The sequence below is a fragment of the Lithobates pipiens genome, unplaced genomic scaffold, assembly GCF_037356315.1.
Source record: "Lithobates pipiens isolate NorthernLeopardFrog02 unplaced genomic scaffold, aLitPip1_a1.2 Scaffold_19, whole genome shotgun sequence".
Lineage (NCBI taxonomy): Eukaryota > Metazoa > Chordata > Amphibia > Anura > Ranidae > Lithobates > Lithobates pipiens.
Genome location: NW_027507764.1, coordinates 71,161,405 through 71,179,076, shown reverse-complemented (window position 1 = coordinate 71,179,076; position 17,672 = coordinate 71,161,405). Strand labels below are relative to the sequence as shown.

At 45.8% G+C, this 17,672-nt stretch overlaps 1 protein-coding gene across 9 annotated transcripts in view; it reads right to left on the bottom strand.

Annotated features, from left to right (window-relative positions):
* ADAM22 (ADAM metallopeptidase domain 22) overlaps positions 1 to 17,672 on the bottom strand; it is a 462,480-nt gene that overhangs the window by 119,978 nt on the left and 324,830 nt on the right. For all 9 annotated transcript variants that reach the window (XM_077490871.1, XM_077490878.1, XM_077490879.1 and 6 more), the window contains exons 12-14: positions 14,699 to 14,783; positions 12,157 to 12,247; positions 11,083 to 11,134 (exon numbers count right to left, since the gene is read on the bottom strand). In XM_077490871.1, coding sequence (XP_077346997.1) covers positions 11,083 to 11,134; positions 12,157 to 12,247; positions 14,699 to 14,783 — 228 coding nt within the window. The remainder of the gene's footprint in view (positions 1 to 11,082; positions 11,135 to 12,156; positions 12,248 to 14,698; positions 14,784 to 17,672) is intronic.

Below are 17,672 nucleotides of genomic sequence, written 5' to 3'. Positions count from 1 at the left end.
GAACGCCTAGACCGTCAGGTGTCCGACTACATTGGGTTAACGGCCGATGTGGACGCTCTGAGGAGTGATGAACCCCTAGACTACTGGGTGGGCAGGCTTGACCTCTGGCCAGAGCTTGCCCAATTTGCAATCGAACTGTTGGCTTGCCCCTCATCCAGTGTCCTGTCCGAAAGGACGTTCAGCGCAGCAGGGGGGATTGTGACCGATAAGCGTACTCGCCTAGCTCACGACAGTGTTAACTACCTCACATTTCTAAAAATGAATGAGGCATGGATCTCGGAGGAATTCAACACATGTGATCAGTAGACCATGTATATGTCTATAAACAATTTTTGGAATCAAGCACACAGACCTTCTTAATTCATTTGGCTCACTTCCCTGACCCAAAAAAGCACACCGTACTATATGCCCCTACCCTCCTCTTTGAAGAGGTTGAGCGGTGTCATATTTCTACTGGGGCTGCTTATTATGAGGGGTTCCCACCATCCCTGTGCTGTGCTGACTTCCTCCTGGGTGTTCTTATTATGAGGGGCTCCCACCATCCCTGTGCTGTGCTGACTTCCTCCTGGGGGTTCTTATTATGAGGGGCTCCCACCATCCCTGTGCTGTGCTGACTTCCTCCTGGGGGTTCTTATTATGAGGGGATCACACCATCCCTGTGCTGTGCTGACTTCCTCCTGGGGCTGCTTACGGTGCTGCTGTCAGCGCTGTATGTCACGGAGCTGCTGTCAGCGCTGTATGTCACGGAGCTGCTGTCAGCGCTGTATGTCACGGAGCTGCTGTCAGCGCTGTATGTCACGGAGCTGCTGTCAGCGCTGTATGTCACGGAGCTGCTGTCAGCGCTGTATGTCACGGAGCTGCTGTCAGCGCTGTATGTCACGGAGCTGCTGTCAGCGCTGTATGTCACGGTGCTGCTGTCAGCGCTGTATGTCACGGAGCTGCTGTCAGCGCTGTATGTCACGGAGCTGCTGTCAGTGCTGTATGTCACGGAGCTGCTGTCAGCGCTGTATGTCACGGAGCTGCTGTCAGCGCTGTATGTCACGGAGCTGCTGTCAGCGCTGTATGTCACGGTGCTGCTGTCAGCGCTGTATGTCACGGAGCTGCTGTCAGCGCTGTATGTCACGGAGCTGCTGTCAGTGCTGTATGTCACGGAGCTGCTGTCAGCGCTGTATGTCACGGAGCTGCTGTCAGCGCTGTATGTCACGGAGCTGCTGTCAGCGCTGTATGTCACGGTGCTGCTGTCAGCGCTGTATGTCACGGAGCTGCTGTCAGCGCTGTATGTCACGGAGCTGCTGTCAGCGCTGTATGTCACGGAGCTGCTGTCAGCGCTGTATGTCACGGAGCTGCTGTCAGCGCTGTATGTCACGGAGCTGCTGTCAGCGCTGTATGTCACGGTGCTGATGTCAGTGCTCTGTATTACGGTGCTGCTGTCAGTGCTCTGTATCTCCTGCACCCTCTTGTTTGCCTACCCTGGTCCCTGACCTTCCCTCTCCTCCATTGCCTTCATTAGCTCCATAGTCCTGAATTGTCAGAACAATTTCCCAAATAAAAAAAAAATGCTTGTAGTTATCGATCCCAAATTCACCTCATACATGTATTATGCTATTGTCCAGGTGGTGGGACTGCGTGCTACCCCCTAATAATTACCCCGTGGCCGCAAATTCGACCTAAAGGTTTGCGAAATTCGCCTCCCATTGAAGTCAATGGAGCCCGCGGCGAACGGTCGTTTTCGCGAACGTTTGTGCCCGTTCGCGTTTCGCGTTCGCGAAACGTCCCGTCGGAAGTTCGTCCATCACTATTCAGGACATCTTGTAAGCCCAGGTACCTGCCCAAGAACCGCTGCACCACCAGGTTAAGGACGTGAGCTACACAGGGCACATGGGTCAGTTGTCCCTGTCGGAGGGCAGAGAGGAGGTTGGTGCCATTGTCGCAAACCACCATTCCTGGCTTAAGCTGGCGTGGCATCAACCACCTCTCGGCCTGCCCCTGCAGAGCTGACAAAACATCCGCCCCAGTGTGGCTCCTGTCCCCCAAACAAACCAGCGCAAGCACGGCATGGCATCGTTTTGCCTGCGTACTTGCGTAGCCCCTGGAACGCCTACGGAGCACCGCTGGTTCTGAGGACAGAGCACTGGAAGAGGCCATGGAGGAAGAAGAAGAGGAGGGGGTGGAGGAGAGAGGTGTGTCACAACCAATAGTAGCATTTTGGAGGCGTGGTGGTGGAACAACCTCCAACACTACTGCACCTTGTCCTGCATCCTTCCCAGCTGCCCGAAGAGTGACCCAATGGGCCGTGAAAGACAGGTAACGTCCCTGTCCATGCCTGCTGGACCATGAGTCGGCGGTAATATGCACCTTACCGCTGACCGCCCTGTCCGGCGAGGCAAGGACATTGCCTTCCACATGCCGGTAGAGAGCCGGAATCGCCTTCCGTGAGAAAAAGTGGCGTTTGGGGACCTGCCACTGACGAACCGCACATTGTACAAACTCACGGAAGGGGGCCAAGTCTACCAACTGAAAAGGCAGCAGTTGAAGTGCTAGCAATTTAGCCAAGCTAGCATTCAACCGCTGGGCATGTGGATGGCTGGGTGTGAACTTCTTTCGCCGGTCCAGCAGCTGGGGCAGGGACATTTGCCTGCTATAATCGGACGTGGGTGTACTGCTAGCAGAGTGCCCGGAAGCACTTGGCTGTGACACACCTAATTCTACACCTTCATTCCTCTCAGAGCAGGTTTCAGAGAGGACTGAAGGTCTAGTGGGGTTGGAGATGCCAGCTGATGAGGAGCAAGGAGAGGTCCGCTTTGTTCTTTGGTGTGGGTCTTTGAGGTACGCTTGCCAACGAGCTGCATGGCAGGTCAAAATATGTCTGGTCAAGCATGTGGTGCCCAAGCGGCTGATGTTTTGGCCACGCGAGATACGCTTGAGACATATGTTGCAAATAGCAGCGGTGCGATCTGATGCACTCGTCTCAAAAAAGGCCCACATCAAAGAACTTTTAGAATAACGCGCACTGCACAGGCGGAGCTCTGCGGTGTGATTCAGTCGGTGTGCTGCCCCTAAGCTGGCCCCCGGAGGGCATCCTGCCTCGTTGGACATTGAGGATATAGACCCCCAGGTCTGGTCTACATCACCTCCTCCTCCTCCTCCTCTCTCCTACCAGGCACCCACATGGAGTCAGTGCCCTCATCATCCCCTCCCTCTTCATCGCTGTAGCAAACCTGGCAGTATGCTGCAGCTTGTGGAACATGACTGCCAGATTGCTGTCCTTCTTGAGCATCCCCTCTCTCTGCATTCACGCTACTGCCTTCCTCTAGCTGAGTATCATCATCAGAGCCTACAAAACACTGGGCATCCTCCTGGAGCATGTACCCAACACTGTGCTCAAAGAGTTCAGGAGACTCCTCAGGAGAACGTGGTGGGTCTAGGGAAGGAGTCACTGATGATGACATTGAGACGAGGGAAGACGATGCGTTGGCAGCTGCTTTGCTAGTACCCTGAGACTGGGTGAGAGAGGATGAGGAGGATGAAGAGGGCTTGGTCATCCACTCTACCAAGTCGTTGGCATGTTGCGGCTCAACATGTCCAGCTGCCGAAAAGAAGGACAAGCTTGTCCCATGGTCACGTGCTGATGATGACGATGCACCGCGTCCACGGGACAAGCTTGTCCTTCTTTTCAGCAGCTGGACATGTTGAGCCGCAACATGCCAACGACTTGGTAGAGTGGATGACCAAGCCCTCTTCATGCTCCTCATCCTCTCTCACCCAGTCTCAGGGTACTAGCAAAGCAGCTGCCAACGCATCGTCTTCCCTCGTCTCAATGTCATCATCAGTGACTCCTTCCCTAGACCCACCACGTCCTCCTGAGGAGTCTCCTGAACTCTTTGAGCACAGTGTTGGGTACATGCTCCAGGAGGATGCCCAGTGTTTTGTAGGCTCTGATGATGATACTCAGCTAGAGGAAGGCAGTAGCGTGAATGCAGAGAGAGGGGATGCTCAAGAAGTTGTCTCTAGACACAGAGCCTGCTTGCCCTCTTTTATCGGCTCGTGCATGTCTGCCTCTCCTTGCTGGCCTTCCAGACATGGTAATGGCCTGAAGGGAGTTGGGTAAAACAGCAATTGGGTAGTGTATATTGTGCTGGAGGCACACAACACGCACTGACTCCTGCAGATGCCTTTATTATAGAACACCAGCAATAAAGGGTAGATAAAGGGGTATACTGTACTGGAGGCACACAACACCCACTAAGCCCTGCAGATGGCTCTATTAGAGAACAGCAATAAAGGGTAGATACAGGTGTATATTGTGCTGGAGGCACACAACACCCACTAACTCCTGCAGATGCCTTTATTATAGAACACCAGCAATAAAGGGTAAATACAGATGTATACTGTGCTGTTCTGGAGGCACACACAACTTCCAATAACTCCTGCAGATGGCAGATGGCTCAAATAGAGAAGAGCTATGTAGGTGGATATAGCGGTGTGTACTGGGTACAGAGCACGCAGACAGCACGCACAAGCTCCTAACACTGACTGCAAGCTCTATTATAAAATATAGATATATCGCTAGCTATATAGGTGAGGTGAATATAGCGGTGTATACTGCGGTCAGGGCACGCAGACAACAACCACTACAGAAGAGCAAGATCGAAAAATCGGCCGATAACAATTGGTGTATACTGTGTTGAAGGTACACAGAACACCCACTAACTGCTTCAGATGCCAACACACTACACAAGGCCGCCGCGCTGGTGGCCTTATATAGTGTGGGGCGTGTACTACACAGCCTGAGCTATGATTGGCCACAGGCATCCTGCCTGTGGCCAATCATGGCTCTCCTCGCTGCCGGCGCTGTGATTGGCCAAGCATGCAGGGTCACAGTGCATGCTTGGCCAATCATGAGCCAGCAATGCACTGCGCCATCGCAGTGCATTGTGGGCCGTGAGCGCCACACGAATTTGGCGCGAACTGCCCATAACGTTCGGAATTCGCCGAACGGGCGAACAGCCGATGTTCGAGTCGAACGTATGTTCGACTCGAACACGAAGCTCATCCCTATATGTGAGAATACAGGGATCTATTTAGACCACTGATATTTCACCAAAGCCCCTAAGGGCTGTTAAAAAATGTATAAAACAAAATAGTAATAAAGTACAGTAATTAAAAAAACACAATAGTGGGACTGGTCACAATAGCTTCACTCGCTGAAGAGTGATCTGTGTTTTGATTGCTTTCCAGAGAGCATTTGACAGGTGGTAAGGAGCGGTTGTTTTGCCTCTTCACTGCCTGCTTTCACCTCTTCAACCCAACACTAGTGTACTGCAACTCTGTGCAATGGACCTGGTGGCGGGGTGCTTGCAGAGCAGAGCCATTCCCTTGAATGTGTCATGTTTTGTGGATGCTACCCCCAGGGTATAATTCCTGCTGCAGTCGTGAAGCAAAGCATTGCCATTGGCGCATGTTTTGAACCCCACCCACTGCCTCTACAGCTAAAGGGGATAGTGATTGGGGGTGCAGCTTAAGCACAGAGTTTTACCACCATAGGGGCTCTTTGCTATAGGTACTTTGGCTGTTTGAATGAGTGGTTTGTTCATGCAGCTGGATGGAGCCACACTATGGGGACAAAGGTAGCCGCAGGTTCTAATTTGACAAGTGTGCAGGTGTGGGTATGTGGCCCTAAATGCACACTGTCTGTGTTTGGGGCCATACACCTACACCCACACGCCTATCAAATTAGGACCTGCAGCTGCTGTATCCCCATAGTATACCTGCACACAACTTCAAACTCCAAGACTCTACTCTGCTAGTACAGAGAAATACCTGTCGGCCATACAACTGCTTGATTCCCTCATCAACACAGTCAGTGTTGATGGGGGAATCCCTCCTACGGAGCTACAGAGCTATTGCATGCTCCAGGGGCACGGGGAGCCATCCCTACCAGTAGAGCACAGTGATTATTGCTAGAAGCTAAAGCCACTGGAAATTGCATGCTAAAAAAATTAAACAGCCTGCCCATAGATGGTTCAAATCTAGGCCTGTCCCTGCTGAACCAGGCGCAATTCGAACCATCCATGGCCAACTTTAATCTTGTTGTAAACTGACAACGCACAGCATTTTTGTGGACTGAGTGTTGTCAGCCCTTCTCAGTTGTTTTTTTACTAAAGTTCTCGAGCCATCCTATTTTCTTCAACATAGACACTTATGATTTTATAGTCCAACATAAAAGCTAAGTGGGCTAATTTGACTTGAGATAATACAGGAAGTGAGCAGAGGATACAAGACAGTTCTGAATTTCTGACATGATTAACATGTTTTTTTTTGCACTTACTGAACACATATTCAAAATACTAATACTTTAGATGGTATGTTTTACAAACCAAAAATGAGCAAATAAGAGAATTTAATTGTTGGGGTTTACATATACTCCCTGCCATCGCTTCCTGCCTGCCAGTGGCAGCTAGTGCTCCATTTTTTTTCTTGGAGGTGGCAGCAAACAAACCCCTCCACCGACCGCCCGCCACTTGCCCACACTTATCCCATCCAGGTTGCGGGTGGTTTTGGCAGCTTCCATGGTTTCTACTCCCAGACCAATCCAGTTGCTTCTCCTCCCGGCCAATCCGGTCTTAGGACCTGCTTCCTGTCCTGATTGGCCGGGAGGAGAAGCAGGAAGACAATAGCGAATATTGATTCTCTAATGTCACAAGTGGATGGGCTCTGCCTCAGGCTCTAATCATGTACGTAAAAAACAAAAAAAACATTGTAGAAATCCATGCGTCTTGTGCCCCCCATAGAGATTAGGGGTCGGCGCACAGAGATTAAGGGGGAAGTGCCCCTGTGCCCCTTATGGACCGGCCGCTGCTGCTGCCATCCCTTTAAGGGGTTCTGAACCACGGGAGGCAGAGACAGAGTTCTGAAACATGAATGGTGGCTTGGAGCTGCCGATGACAGCTTGGTTAGTATGTCAGTAGGTTGGGAGCATGCTCTGGGCACAGAACATTGTTACACCATGGACACATACTGCAGGTGCTGCATGTTGGTGTAAGAGTCCATTCACACAGGGGCAACTTTGGATCCGACTTGAAGTCCTCCAAAGTTGCCTCAAGTCGCGCAACATGATAAAATCAATGTAAGTGAATGAGAGCCGTCTTAATGTACACTACTGACCTTGCTCCGACTTCAGAAAAGGTTCCTGTACTACTTCAATCTGACTTGTACCCATTGATTTCAATGGAAGTTGCCTCCAAGTCGGATCCCCGTCTTAACTGAAGCAACTTTCCAGGAAGTAAAAATAGTTTTCTAGGCAAACCCCTCCCTCCCACAGAGCTGCTTATTATGTGATTGGCCACTGGCAAAGTCCCCTGTTCTGGAGGCAACTTCAAGTTGCCTTGTAAGTTGCCTCAAGTCGCGCTGTGATTCATACTCAAGTCGTGTCCAAGTTGTCTCCCAAAGTCTCGCTGGAAGTCGTGTTTCCCCTGTGTGAATGGACTCTTAAGGCCCACCTGTCCTGCAGTCGCACATATGCATTAGACGAGAGGTTCAATTATTTTTAATAATTAACTTAATTCTTGGTGCTTTGTCTAGAGTCCAGATTTAAGATCCTATTTCTTGTTCAACCAGGCCACTCACTCCCTATTAACTGTACCAGTAAATTAATAAAAAAAAAACAGCATCTATATGCTTGTAAAGCCCAAAATACTATGACAACAATGTACGATCATGAATCAGGTACTTGTTAATAAAAGTGAGGGACACACAATTAGCTACAGTAGTAGTAATAAACTACAATTACAGCCTTCATTTCATCTGCAGGCGTACAATGTTATGAAGTTTCACTGAACACGTCTAACTTTTAAAGAACAAAGAAAACAATTGGAAATGGCAACAAACTAATAGAACCTCATTAGCTAAAGACATTATTAGCTGATGATGAATCAGGCTATTCTTCTTCAAGTCTTTCATCATTTTGTTCAATTTATGTCTGCTATGTTAGTGCTGAACAAACATTTGTTTACAGAATTAATGTGATCAATAGAAGTGGCAGCTCAGTAGAAGGATGCAATGTTAAAAGCAAAAATAAATAAATAAATAAACTGCTTTGATAAGTAATGTGGAACAGGGCACTTCATTAGACATCAAGGAGAGGGATCCAAGTGATGGAGGACACTGGGGTTAGGACAGAGAATGAGTCAGCCTTTAAAAAAAAATAATTGCTTTTGGGGGAAAAAAGCCAGTAAATTGCTATCGTAAAAAGATAGTTATTCGTTGTTAGGTCAACAACAAAATAAGGAGATGCACTTAAGGCCTAAAAGTTGTGCACACCTTACCATCACACATGTATGGGCTTGCTGGACATCCCATTCCAAAACTATGAGCATTAATATGGAATTTCTTCCCACCCAGTTTGCGGCTCCATTTTTCTGGGAAGGCTTTTCATAAGATTTTAGAGTATGTCTGTGAAAATGTGTGCATATTTAACCAAAAAAGCATTTATGAGTTCAAGTACTGATGTTGAACGAGGAGACCTGGAATCCAATTCATACAAAGGTTGTTCAGTAGGGTTGAGGTCAGGGATCTGTGCAGACCAATCAAGGTTCCTCCACACCAAACTCATAAATCAATGGGGTTCTTTTACTAAAGGCAAATCCACTGTGCACTACAAGTGCACTTGAAAGTGCAGTCGCTGTAGACAGGGCCGTCTTTAATATTGATTGGACCCTGGGCAAAAAAATTCTTGCCCCCCCCCCCCCCATGCAATTTCACTCTCCACCTGCTGTGAGGCATACAATAAATAGCAGCTAGACTTAAAATCAGTTGACTGTATCAGATCAGGCAGCAATTGCGATTGGTTGCCAGTGGTTACAGCATATCATTACTGCTTAATGACTGGTTGCTAGAGGTTACAGCACACATTACGGCTCACTGATTAGTTGCTAGAGGATAACTGCTTGTTAATTGGTTGCTAGAGATTACTGTATAGTAATACTGCTCACTGAATGGTTGCTAGAGGTTACAGCACATCATCTCCTCACTGCAGGGGAGCATGATATACATACGACTGCCACCTTTATTTACATATCAATGCCGCCAGCCGCAGCAATTTACTTAGTAATGCTGCCATCTTTTACATATGAATGACGGTTATTTACATGTAAACACAGGGTCTGCAGGCGAATCATCTGTACATAACAATAGGTTGGAGCTGGGCAGCATTAGTACCAGCACTTCACACTGATATATCGGGACACCGTACAGGACTACAATTTCAAGGGACAAGGGAATTTAAACTGGGATAGTTGGCAAGTATGAGGCAGCTGCTTTGGGTCCAACAATGACAGGACCCAGGGCAGCTGCCCCTTTTGCCCTGCCTTAAAGACGGCCCTGGCTGTAGATCTGAGGGGGACATGCAAGGAAAATAAAAAACAGCATTTTTGTTTGCACATGATTGGATGATAGAAATCAATAGAGCTTCCCCTCATTTCAGATATTCGCCTCAGATCTAGTTGCAGTGCACTTAGTGCAATTGTAGTGCACAGTGAATTTGCCTAAAACTGAAAGACCATTTAACAGTTGATAAAAAAAGAAGCCTGAGACATAATATAAACCTCTTTCTTGCTTGGAACATCCTCACAATCCTCAATCATGACAGACAGAGCTTCTCTGAAGATTTCATCAATGAGCACTCCGGTGCAAAGCAGCCACATAAGCATTACTATAAGACTAATGAGAGTGTAAACTGCATGATCACTCAGTATTTCAAAACAGTTGGTAATCATGAGTATAGTTATAAATGGTGCAGGCTTCAAGTGTGTGCCAAGAAGAAACATATCAGTACTGTAGAAGAGAAAGGCAATCACTCCACCGATTAATGTGACCCTGGTGCTAACTTTCCAGCATGAAGTTAAACACCTACTGTAAAAGATGAAGATAAATACTTACCTTTCTGTCTGTGCAGTGTGGTAAATCTTTGATTTCTTACAGAGTTATGGCCACCGCTGATATCTGACACTTTCAGAGGTGTCGGATACCTGGTCCCACGCTCAGGGGAGAAGTAATATAGGGGCTTAGTAGTTACTGGGAAGCAATAAGGCTTGAGTTTGACTTCCTTATAAAAAACACTTTCATGGAGCTGGCATGTTCTGTCTTTATTTTGATTTCCTAGCCTTCTAAATTCATACCAAAATCCATAGTAGTAGCGTAGTAGTAGTGTTAACCATCAACAAAAGTAGAAGTTTAGAAGATACCATTTATTGATTAAAGATTCTATCATAGGCATTCAAGGCTCTCTGGCCTCTTCTTCAAGCTTGCACTAGAATCCATTTTAGCCAATAAATGGTATCACCCTTAACTTTAAACTAACCCAAAATCAAACAAATACAGTGCCTTGAAAAAGTATTCATACCCCTTAATATTTTCCAAATTTTTTCACGTTACAACCAAAAACTTAAATGTATTTTATTGGGATTTTATGTGATAGACCAACACAAAGTGCCACAAAATTGTGAAGTGAAAGGAAAATGATAAAGAACATGTAGCTTCATGTATTCTATACATGAAGGTAAAAAAAAACCTTCTCTGTGCAGCCACCCCCCCCCCCCCCCATTACTTACCTGAGTCCAATTTTCCTCCAGCACGAGAGCCTCGGCTCTCCCTCCTTATTGTCTGAGACAGCAGTGCTCCCACTATTGTCAATCACAGCCAGTAAACCAATGAGGAGAGAGTGGGGGTAGGGCCGAGCTGTGGCTCTGTGTGTGAATGAACATGCAGAGCTGTGGCTCGGGAACGGGCCTACTTGGGTACCCCATTGCAAGCTGCTTGCTTTTGGGCACTTGGCAGGAGGGAGGGGTCAGGAGTGTCAGCACGGGACCCAAGAAGAGGAGGATGCGGGCTGCTCTGTGCAAAGCCTTTAATATCACTTTAAGAAACCTGAAACGGAAACAACTGTTGGTTCTTGTGAGTAACAGAATGGACTTATTTCCATCATAAGACTCAATATCTTTTTCTCAGACTGTGACTGTATGATATCCAGCAAGCAAGAAGAAAATTAGGTTACAGCAAAAAAGAGAAGATTGTTTTAGGCCTTACCCAATGTCTTCCATGATACATCCATGCCACCTGTCTTCACAGGTACATTCCCCTAAAGATACAATCCAGACAATTACCAGAAAAAACGCACTGTAATACTGACAATAATTATTTACAGAATATGACCCAAGGTGATCACACATATTACATTCTGATTGTATAATCTTTCTTAGATCTACCAACAACTAAATAGCACAAGGGCTCCCTGATTTTGTTTTTACAAAGCCAAATGCCCTGTACACACGGTCGGACATTCCGACCACAAAATCCGTTGGATTTTTTCCAACGTATTTTGTCTGAAACTTGTGTTGAATACACACGGTCGCACAAAGTTGACGGAAAATCAGATCGTTCTGAACGAGGTGGCGTACAACACGTACGTTGGGACTATAAATGGGCCAGGAGCCAATAGCTTTTGTCTCTTAGTTTATTCTGAGCATGCTTGGCACTTTGTCCGTCAGAATTGTCTACACATGATCGGAATTTATGCGATCGGATTTTGTTGTCGGAAAATTTTAGATCCTGCTCTCAAACTTTGTGTGTCGGAAAATCCGACAGAAAAAGTCCGATAGAGTCCACAAACGATTGGATTTTCCGACATAATCGGATTGTGTGTACAGGGCATAAGCCTCCTGAAGTAATGAGGAATGGTGTCCATGGAAGGAATGGTGTCCCATCATTGATGTCAGTAGTAGGAATAGTGCCTTGTATCAGTGGAAGGAAAAGTGCCCCATGGGCCAGATAAAGGCAAGCCAAGGGCCACATTCAGCCCACTGGCCGCAGTTTGGAGACCACTAATCTAAGGTCACAACACATGTATAGTGAAGTTTTATTCCCTTTACTATATAGAAATATCCATCATTAACAAAGGTCGGTACTACTCAAGGACTGTGCCTGATTCTATAGATAGGTTTGGTAACATACAGAAAAAATTCCAGTGTTCTCTGCAAAATATCGCTAACAAGTTTTACTGTAGCAATATACAAAATATTAAAACAAAAAAAACAACTATTATATTTTATCCCAATCATTGGGTTACAATGCTGTACATCATAAAACATATCAGTTACATACCTCTCTTCATCTTCTCCTTATCAGAAAAAATGCCCAAATTAGAAGCCAGGGATTGTACCATTGTGATTGCCAGGACATCCACCCTTCCAAACTGAAACATTAAACAAAACAGAGATGAATATCACTGATGCCAAAAACACATTTGGGGATACAGCATAAAACAGGAAGGCTGTTGTCATCTTTTGTTTTTGCTCATGGTATCTTAACTCTTTATGTTCAGAATTCATTGAAGCCTAGATATCTGCATCAGTTAAAACAACTCCATGGCTAATTTCTCTACCTAAATAATTATACATAATTTTTAAGGACTTTTCTTTACTGCACGGTTTTAATAAATACCCTGTTTAGGTTGACAATTTGACCAAAATAAAATGAAAAAAATAAATAATTACATTTTAAATAAATTAATAAACATGTGCTTAACTGTTCTGAGCAATGGTATTACATAGCGAAGCCCTGAACGTCCTCTTCTGGGGTTCCCTGCCAACACTCTAGCCTCCTCCTCTTTTTCGTGTGCCATAATATTAAGATGCTTCTTATGGGGGCACACGTGTGGGCTTGCTCCCAAGTCAGGCTGTGTGCTTCTATAAACACACACAGCACAGATTGGCCCTGCTCCTCCACCTTACAGGGTTTAACTGACAGCAGCAGGAGCCAATGGCTCCTGCTACTCTCGGTCAAGCCTGAGAGACAAGGTAGACAGGGAGAGAGGGCCTGCAGACGGGCACAGCACTCGATTAAAAAAGGACTTTAGGGAAGGGAGGGGGGTGAACAGCAACTGAAATTTTTTTTTACCCTAATGCATGAAATGCATCAAGGTAAAAAAACTGTTGACATTAGAAGCACTGTAATATGCTTCATACAGTGGTGTGAAAAAGTGTTTGCCCCTTTCCTCATTTCCTGTTCCTTTGCATGTTTGTCACACTTAAGTGTTTCGGAACATCAAACCAATTTAAACAATAGTCAAGGACAACACAAGTAAACACAAAATGCAATTTGTAAATGAAGGTGTTTATTATTAAAGGTGAAAAAAAATCCAAACCATCATGGCCCTGTGTGAAAAAGTGATTGCCCCCCTTGTTAAAACATACTATAACTGTGGTTGTCCACACCTGAGTTCAATTTCTCTAGCCACACCCAGGCCTGATTATTGCCACACCTGTTCACAATCAAGGCATCACTTAAATAGGAGCTGCTTGACACAGTAAGGTCCACCAGAAGATCCTTAAAAGCTACACATCATGCCGAGACCCAAAGGAATTCAGGAACAATTGAGAAAGAAAGTAATTGAGATCTATCAGTCTGGAAAGGGTTATAAAGCCATTTCCAAAGCTTTGCGAATCCAGCGAACCACAGTGAGAGCCATTATCCACAAATGGCGAAGACATGGAACAGTGGTGAACCTTCCCAGGAGTGGCCGGCCGCCCAAAATTACCCCAAGAGCGCAACGACGACTCATCCAAGAGGTCACAAAAGACCCCATAACAACGTCCAAGGAACTGCAGGCCTCACTTGCCTCAGTTAAGGTCAGCGTTCATGCCTCCACCATCAGGAAAAGACTGGGCAAAAATGGCCTGCATGGCAGAGTTCCAAGGAGAAAACCACTGCTGAGCAAAAAGAACATCAAAGCTCGTCTCAATTTCTCCACAACACATCTTGATGATCCCCAAGACTTTTGGGACAACATTCTGTGGGCCGATGAGACAAAAGTGGAACTCTTTGGAAGGTGTGTGTCCAAGTATATCTGGCGTAGAAGGAACACTGAATTTCATAAAAAGAACATTATACCAACAGTAAAATATGGTGGTGGTAGTGTGATGGTCTGGGGCTGTTTTGCTGCTTCAGGACCTGGAAGACTTGCCGTGATAAAAGGGACTATGAATTCTGCTGTCTACCAAGAGATCCTGAAGGAGAATGTCCGACCATCTGTTCGTGTACTCAAGCTGAAACGAACTTGGGTTCTGCAGCAGGACAATGATCCTAAACACACCAGCAAGTCCACCACCGAATGGCTGAAGAAAAACAAAATGAAGACTTTGGAGTGGCCTAGCCAAAGTCCTGACCTGAATCCTATTGAGATGTTGTGGTATGACCTTAAAAAGGCCGCTCATGCTCGAAAACCCTCTAATGTAACTGAATTAGGACAATTCTGCAAAGATGAGTGGGCCAAAATTCCTCCAGGACGCTGTAAAAGCCTCATTGCACGTTATTGCAAACGCTTGGTTGCAGTTGTTGCTGTTAAGGGTGGCCCAACCAGTTATTAGGTTTAGGGGGCAATCACTTTTTCACACAGGGCCATGATGGTTTGGATTTTTTTTCACCTTTAATAATAAACACCTTCATTTACAAATTGCATTTTGTGTTTACTTGTGTTGTCCTTGACTATTGTTTAAATTGGTTTGATGTTCCGAAACACTTAAGTGTGACAAACATGCAAAGGAACAGGAAATGAGGAAGGGGGCAAACACTTTTTCACACCACTGTACAGTACTGAGTAATGGAACTATACCAAGAGAGTAATATTTGCCGCTGTACCTCTTACCTCGTTCACACCGCCTCCTTTTAGAAGTGAACATACTCCACCAATATATGCTGCTCCACTTCTGCTGCTTTCAAATTGACTCCCCCTGAAAAAAGTGGATGTGAATTAAAAAAAAATAATATCCTGTAGCTTATCCACAGTTATTTGGCTCTCTGTTCTGCCCCTCTAGTGCTCACTGGAGCGCCGGACTGTGGAGGGGGCAGGAGCAGATGCGCTTAGAGACCGAGCCAGCTGTTGGTCAGGCATCTGGGTGCATCCCAACATTATTGTTGGGATCCCTGCAGAGCCTGGACTGGCCCTCTGATGCTAGCAGGCAGCGTACTTTAGCCTGCTGTCCACTGAGTGAAGAACTAAGTGCACCCCTGTGACCCAGAGGATACATATGTCCAAAAGAGCTTTGGCTATACTTCTCCTTTAAACAATAGTTAGAATTTGACCTGTTGGTCCTGACACTCCCTGACCTAGGGTGACAACACCAACAGAGCCCCTGCTTCTGCAGATGTAGCGTTGTCACCCTAGGAAGCGCAAATTGCTGGTTGGCTATATGCTTGCATGTGGATGTGTCTAGCTTATTTTTCACAGCCTCCAGGTCCACCGCTATGATGTGCACATTCATAACTAAACATGGAGCACACAGGTGGATAGCCATGCATGGTGCACAACTTTCTTTGGTAAATAAAGTTAGTTTAAAAAAGAGAAAAAAATCAATGCACATTGTTAATGCATGGAGAGTTTAAAGTGCATTCTCTTGCCACTGGCATGTATGGTGGTCAGTGTAGTTTGGCATGTAATAAAGAAACGCACTAGCCTTAGGGCTTCATCCAATAATTAATCCATATGTTAGGTTACATTTATAAAACACACCAGCTTATATCAGCTAAAGGTTTATTTGATAAGGAGTGGAAAGTCAGAGTCACCCAAAATGTATCATATATTTCGAAAAGCATCATTCACAAATTTTAGGCACTCCATTCTTTACTCACACTTTCATCAAGAAGATTTACCAACATATATACATTTTCTTATGATAGTTAATCTTTTCCTGTACCAAAAATCTTGCTGGAGGAGGGAAAACTTCTACGGACCGCAACTTTAAATGCCCAAAAAAAAGTTCTATCCATTCCCCACTTCTTCCCCAAAACTTAAAGCGTATGTGAAGACAAAATAAAGAAAAACATATGTAGTACATCTCTACAATACATGCATCATTTTCTGTGTTTTATCACTATAAAGACTGTGCGAGTACAGAGGAATACCCTTTGATCTGTCAGAGATACACTCAGCTCCCAATTCCTGCTGTGGGCTGACAACACAGAGCATTTATGTGGATTGAGTGGTGTCAGCCCTGCCCAGTTTATTTCTGTTAAACTACTGATTCACACCCCTTATACTCATTTACACACAGACACTAACTGATCTGACCTGAAGTCCCAACATTAGGCCCCTTTCACATGGAGCGGATACGCTCAGCGGACTCCGCTAGCTCGGCGGGAGATCGCTCTGTTGATCTCCGCTGAGCCGGTGGATGACAGTTCCGTCTCTGCTCACTGAGCAGGGAGGGACCCGAGGGAAATTTCTATGGGGAGATTGGACGAAAACGGACAGCATGTCCTTTTTCATTAGATCCGATCTGATCTTCCAGACGAATGGCACATCTCCACTGATATCCGCCTACCCATAGGAGTTAATGGGTGGCCCGCTCGGATCTGCCGGAAAAACGGAGGTGGATACGAGCTGGTTTATTGTGGCTTATTGTGTGAAAGGAACCTAAGGCCACGTACACACGCGTGGACTGTTCGCCCAACCTTGTTCGTCAAACAGTTTGACAAACAGTCCGCTCAAAATTAGCATGAACGGACTTGACCACACACGATGAACGAACAGTCCGCTGAAACCGTGCGCGATGACGTGAACGGCACGTACGACGGGACTAGAAAACGACGTCCTATACACTGCAATGCAACCTTCGGCGTGTAAATCCTTTCTGAGTATGCGCGGAACTTAGTTTGACGAACAAGCCTACACACGAGCGGACTGTACGCTCAAACCAAGTTTCAGCGGACAGTTTTACGGAAATTCCGAAAAACTTTGTTCGTCAGACTGTCCGCTGAAACTGTCCGCTGAAGCCCACACACGAGCGGACTGTCCGCTGAAACACTGTTCAGCGGACAAAGTTGGGCGAACAGTCCGCCCGTGTGTACGCGGCCTCAGAGCTAATCAGGCTCTTTGAGATAACACTGGAACAGTGGACAGGACATGGGGCAGCTCTGAATTTCTGACAAGATCAACACGTATTTTGTATACAGTTATTGCACAGATTTATCAAAATGCTTTCAATGGTATATTTAACAGACAAAAATAGAACAAATAAGCAAAGTTCATTTTTAGGTATTGTTACTAACATTTACTAGCAACTAAGTTTGATCTTGAGTTCAGATTTAAAGTGCATGTCCAGGCCTTACTCAAATATACCCCCAAACCTCTCTGGACTGGAGCATGTCCAAGTATTTTTTTTTGTTCCTTTTTTCTTTTTTTTCTGTTACTTTGTACCTGTAGCAAAAATATATTTTATGTGACACTGGGATTGATTTACTAAAGGCAAATAGACTGTGCAGTTTTCAAGGGAATATGCTCTGTGGCTTAGTAAATTAGGTAAAAGAATACCCAATCACATGTAAAGAGAATTTTAAAAAAACAGCATTTTTGCTTGCACATAATTGGATGATAGAAGTCAGCAGAGCTTCCCCTCATTTACCAAGCTCTGGAGCAACTGCTCTTGCAAAGTGCACAGTCTATTTGCAGTAAATCAACCCTGTTGCTACCAGACTTGTAAAATTTATTGTAAAGAAAGCATCTGGGAGGTTATTGATATAGGCCTGCTCCCCAGAATTGCATCTCCCAAGAGCCCTTTAACTACATATGGTTTATAGGCTGGCTTTTGGGAGTCAAGGCAGCAGCATTGTTTTGCTAGGAA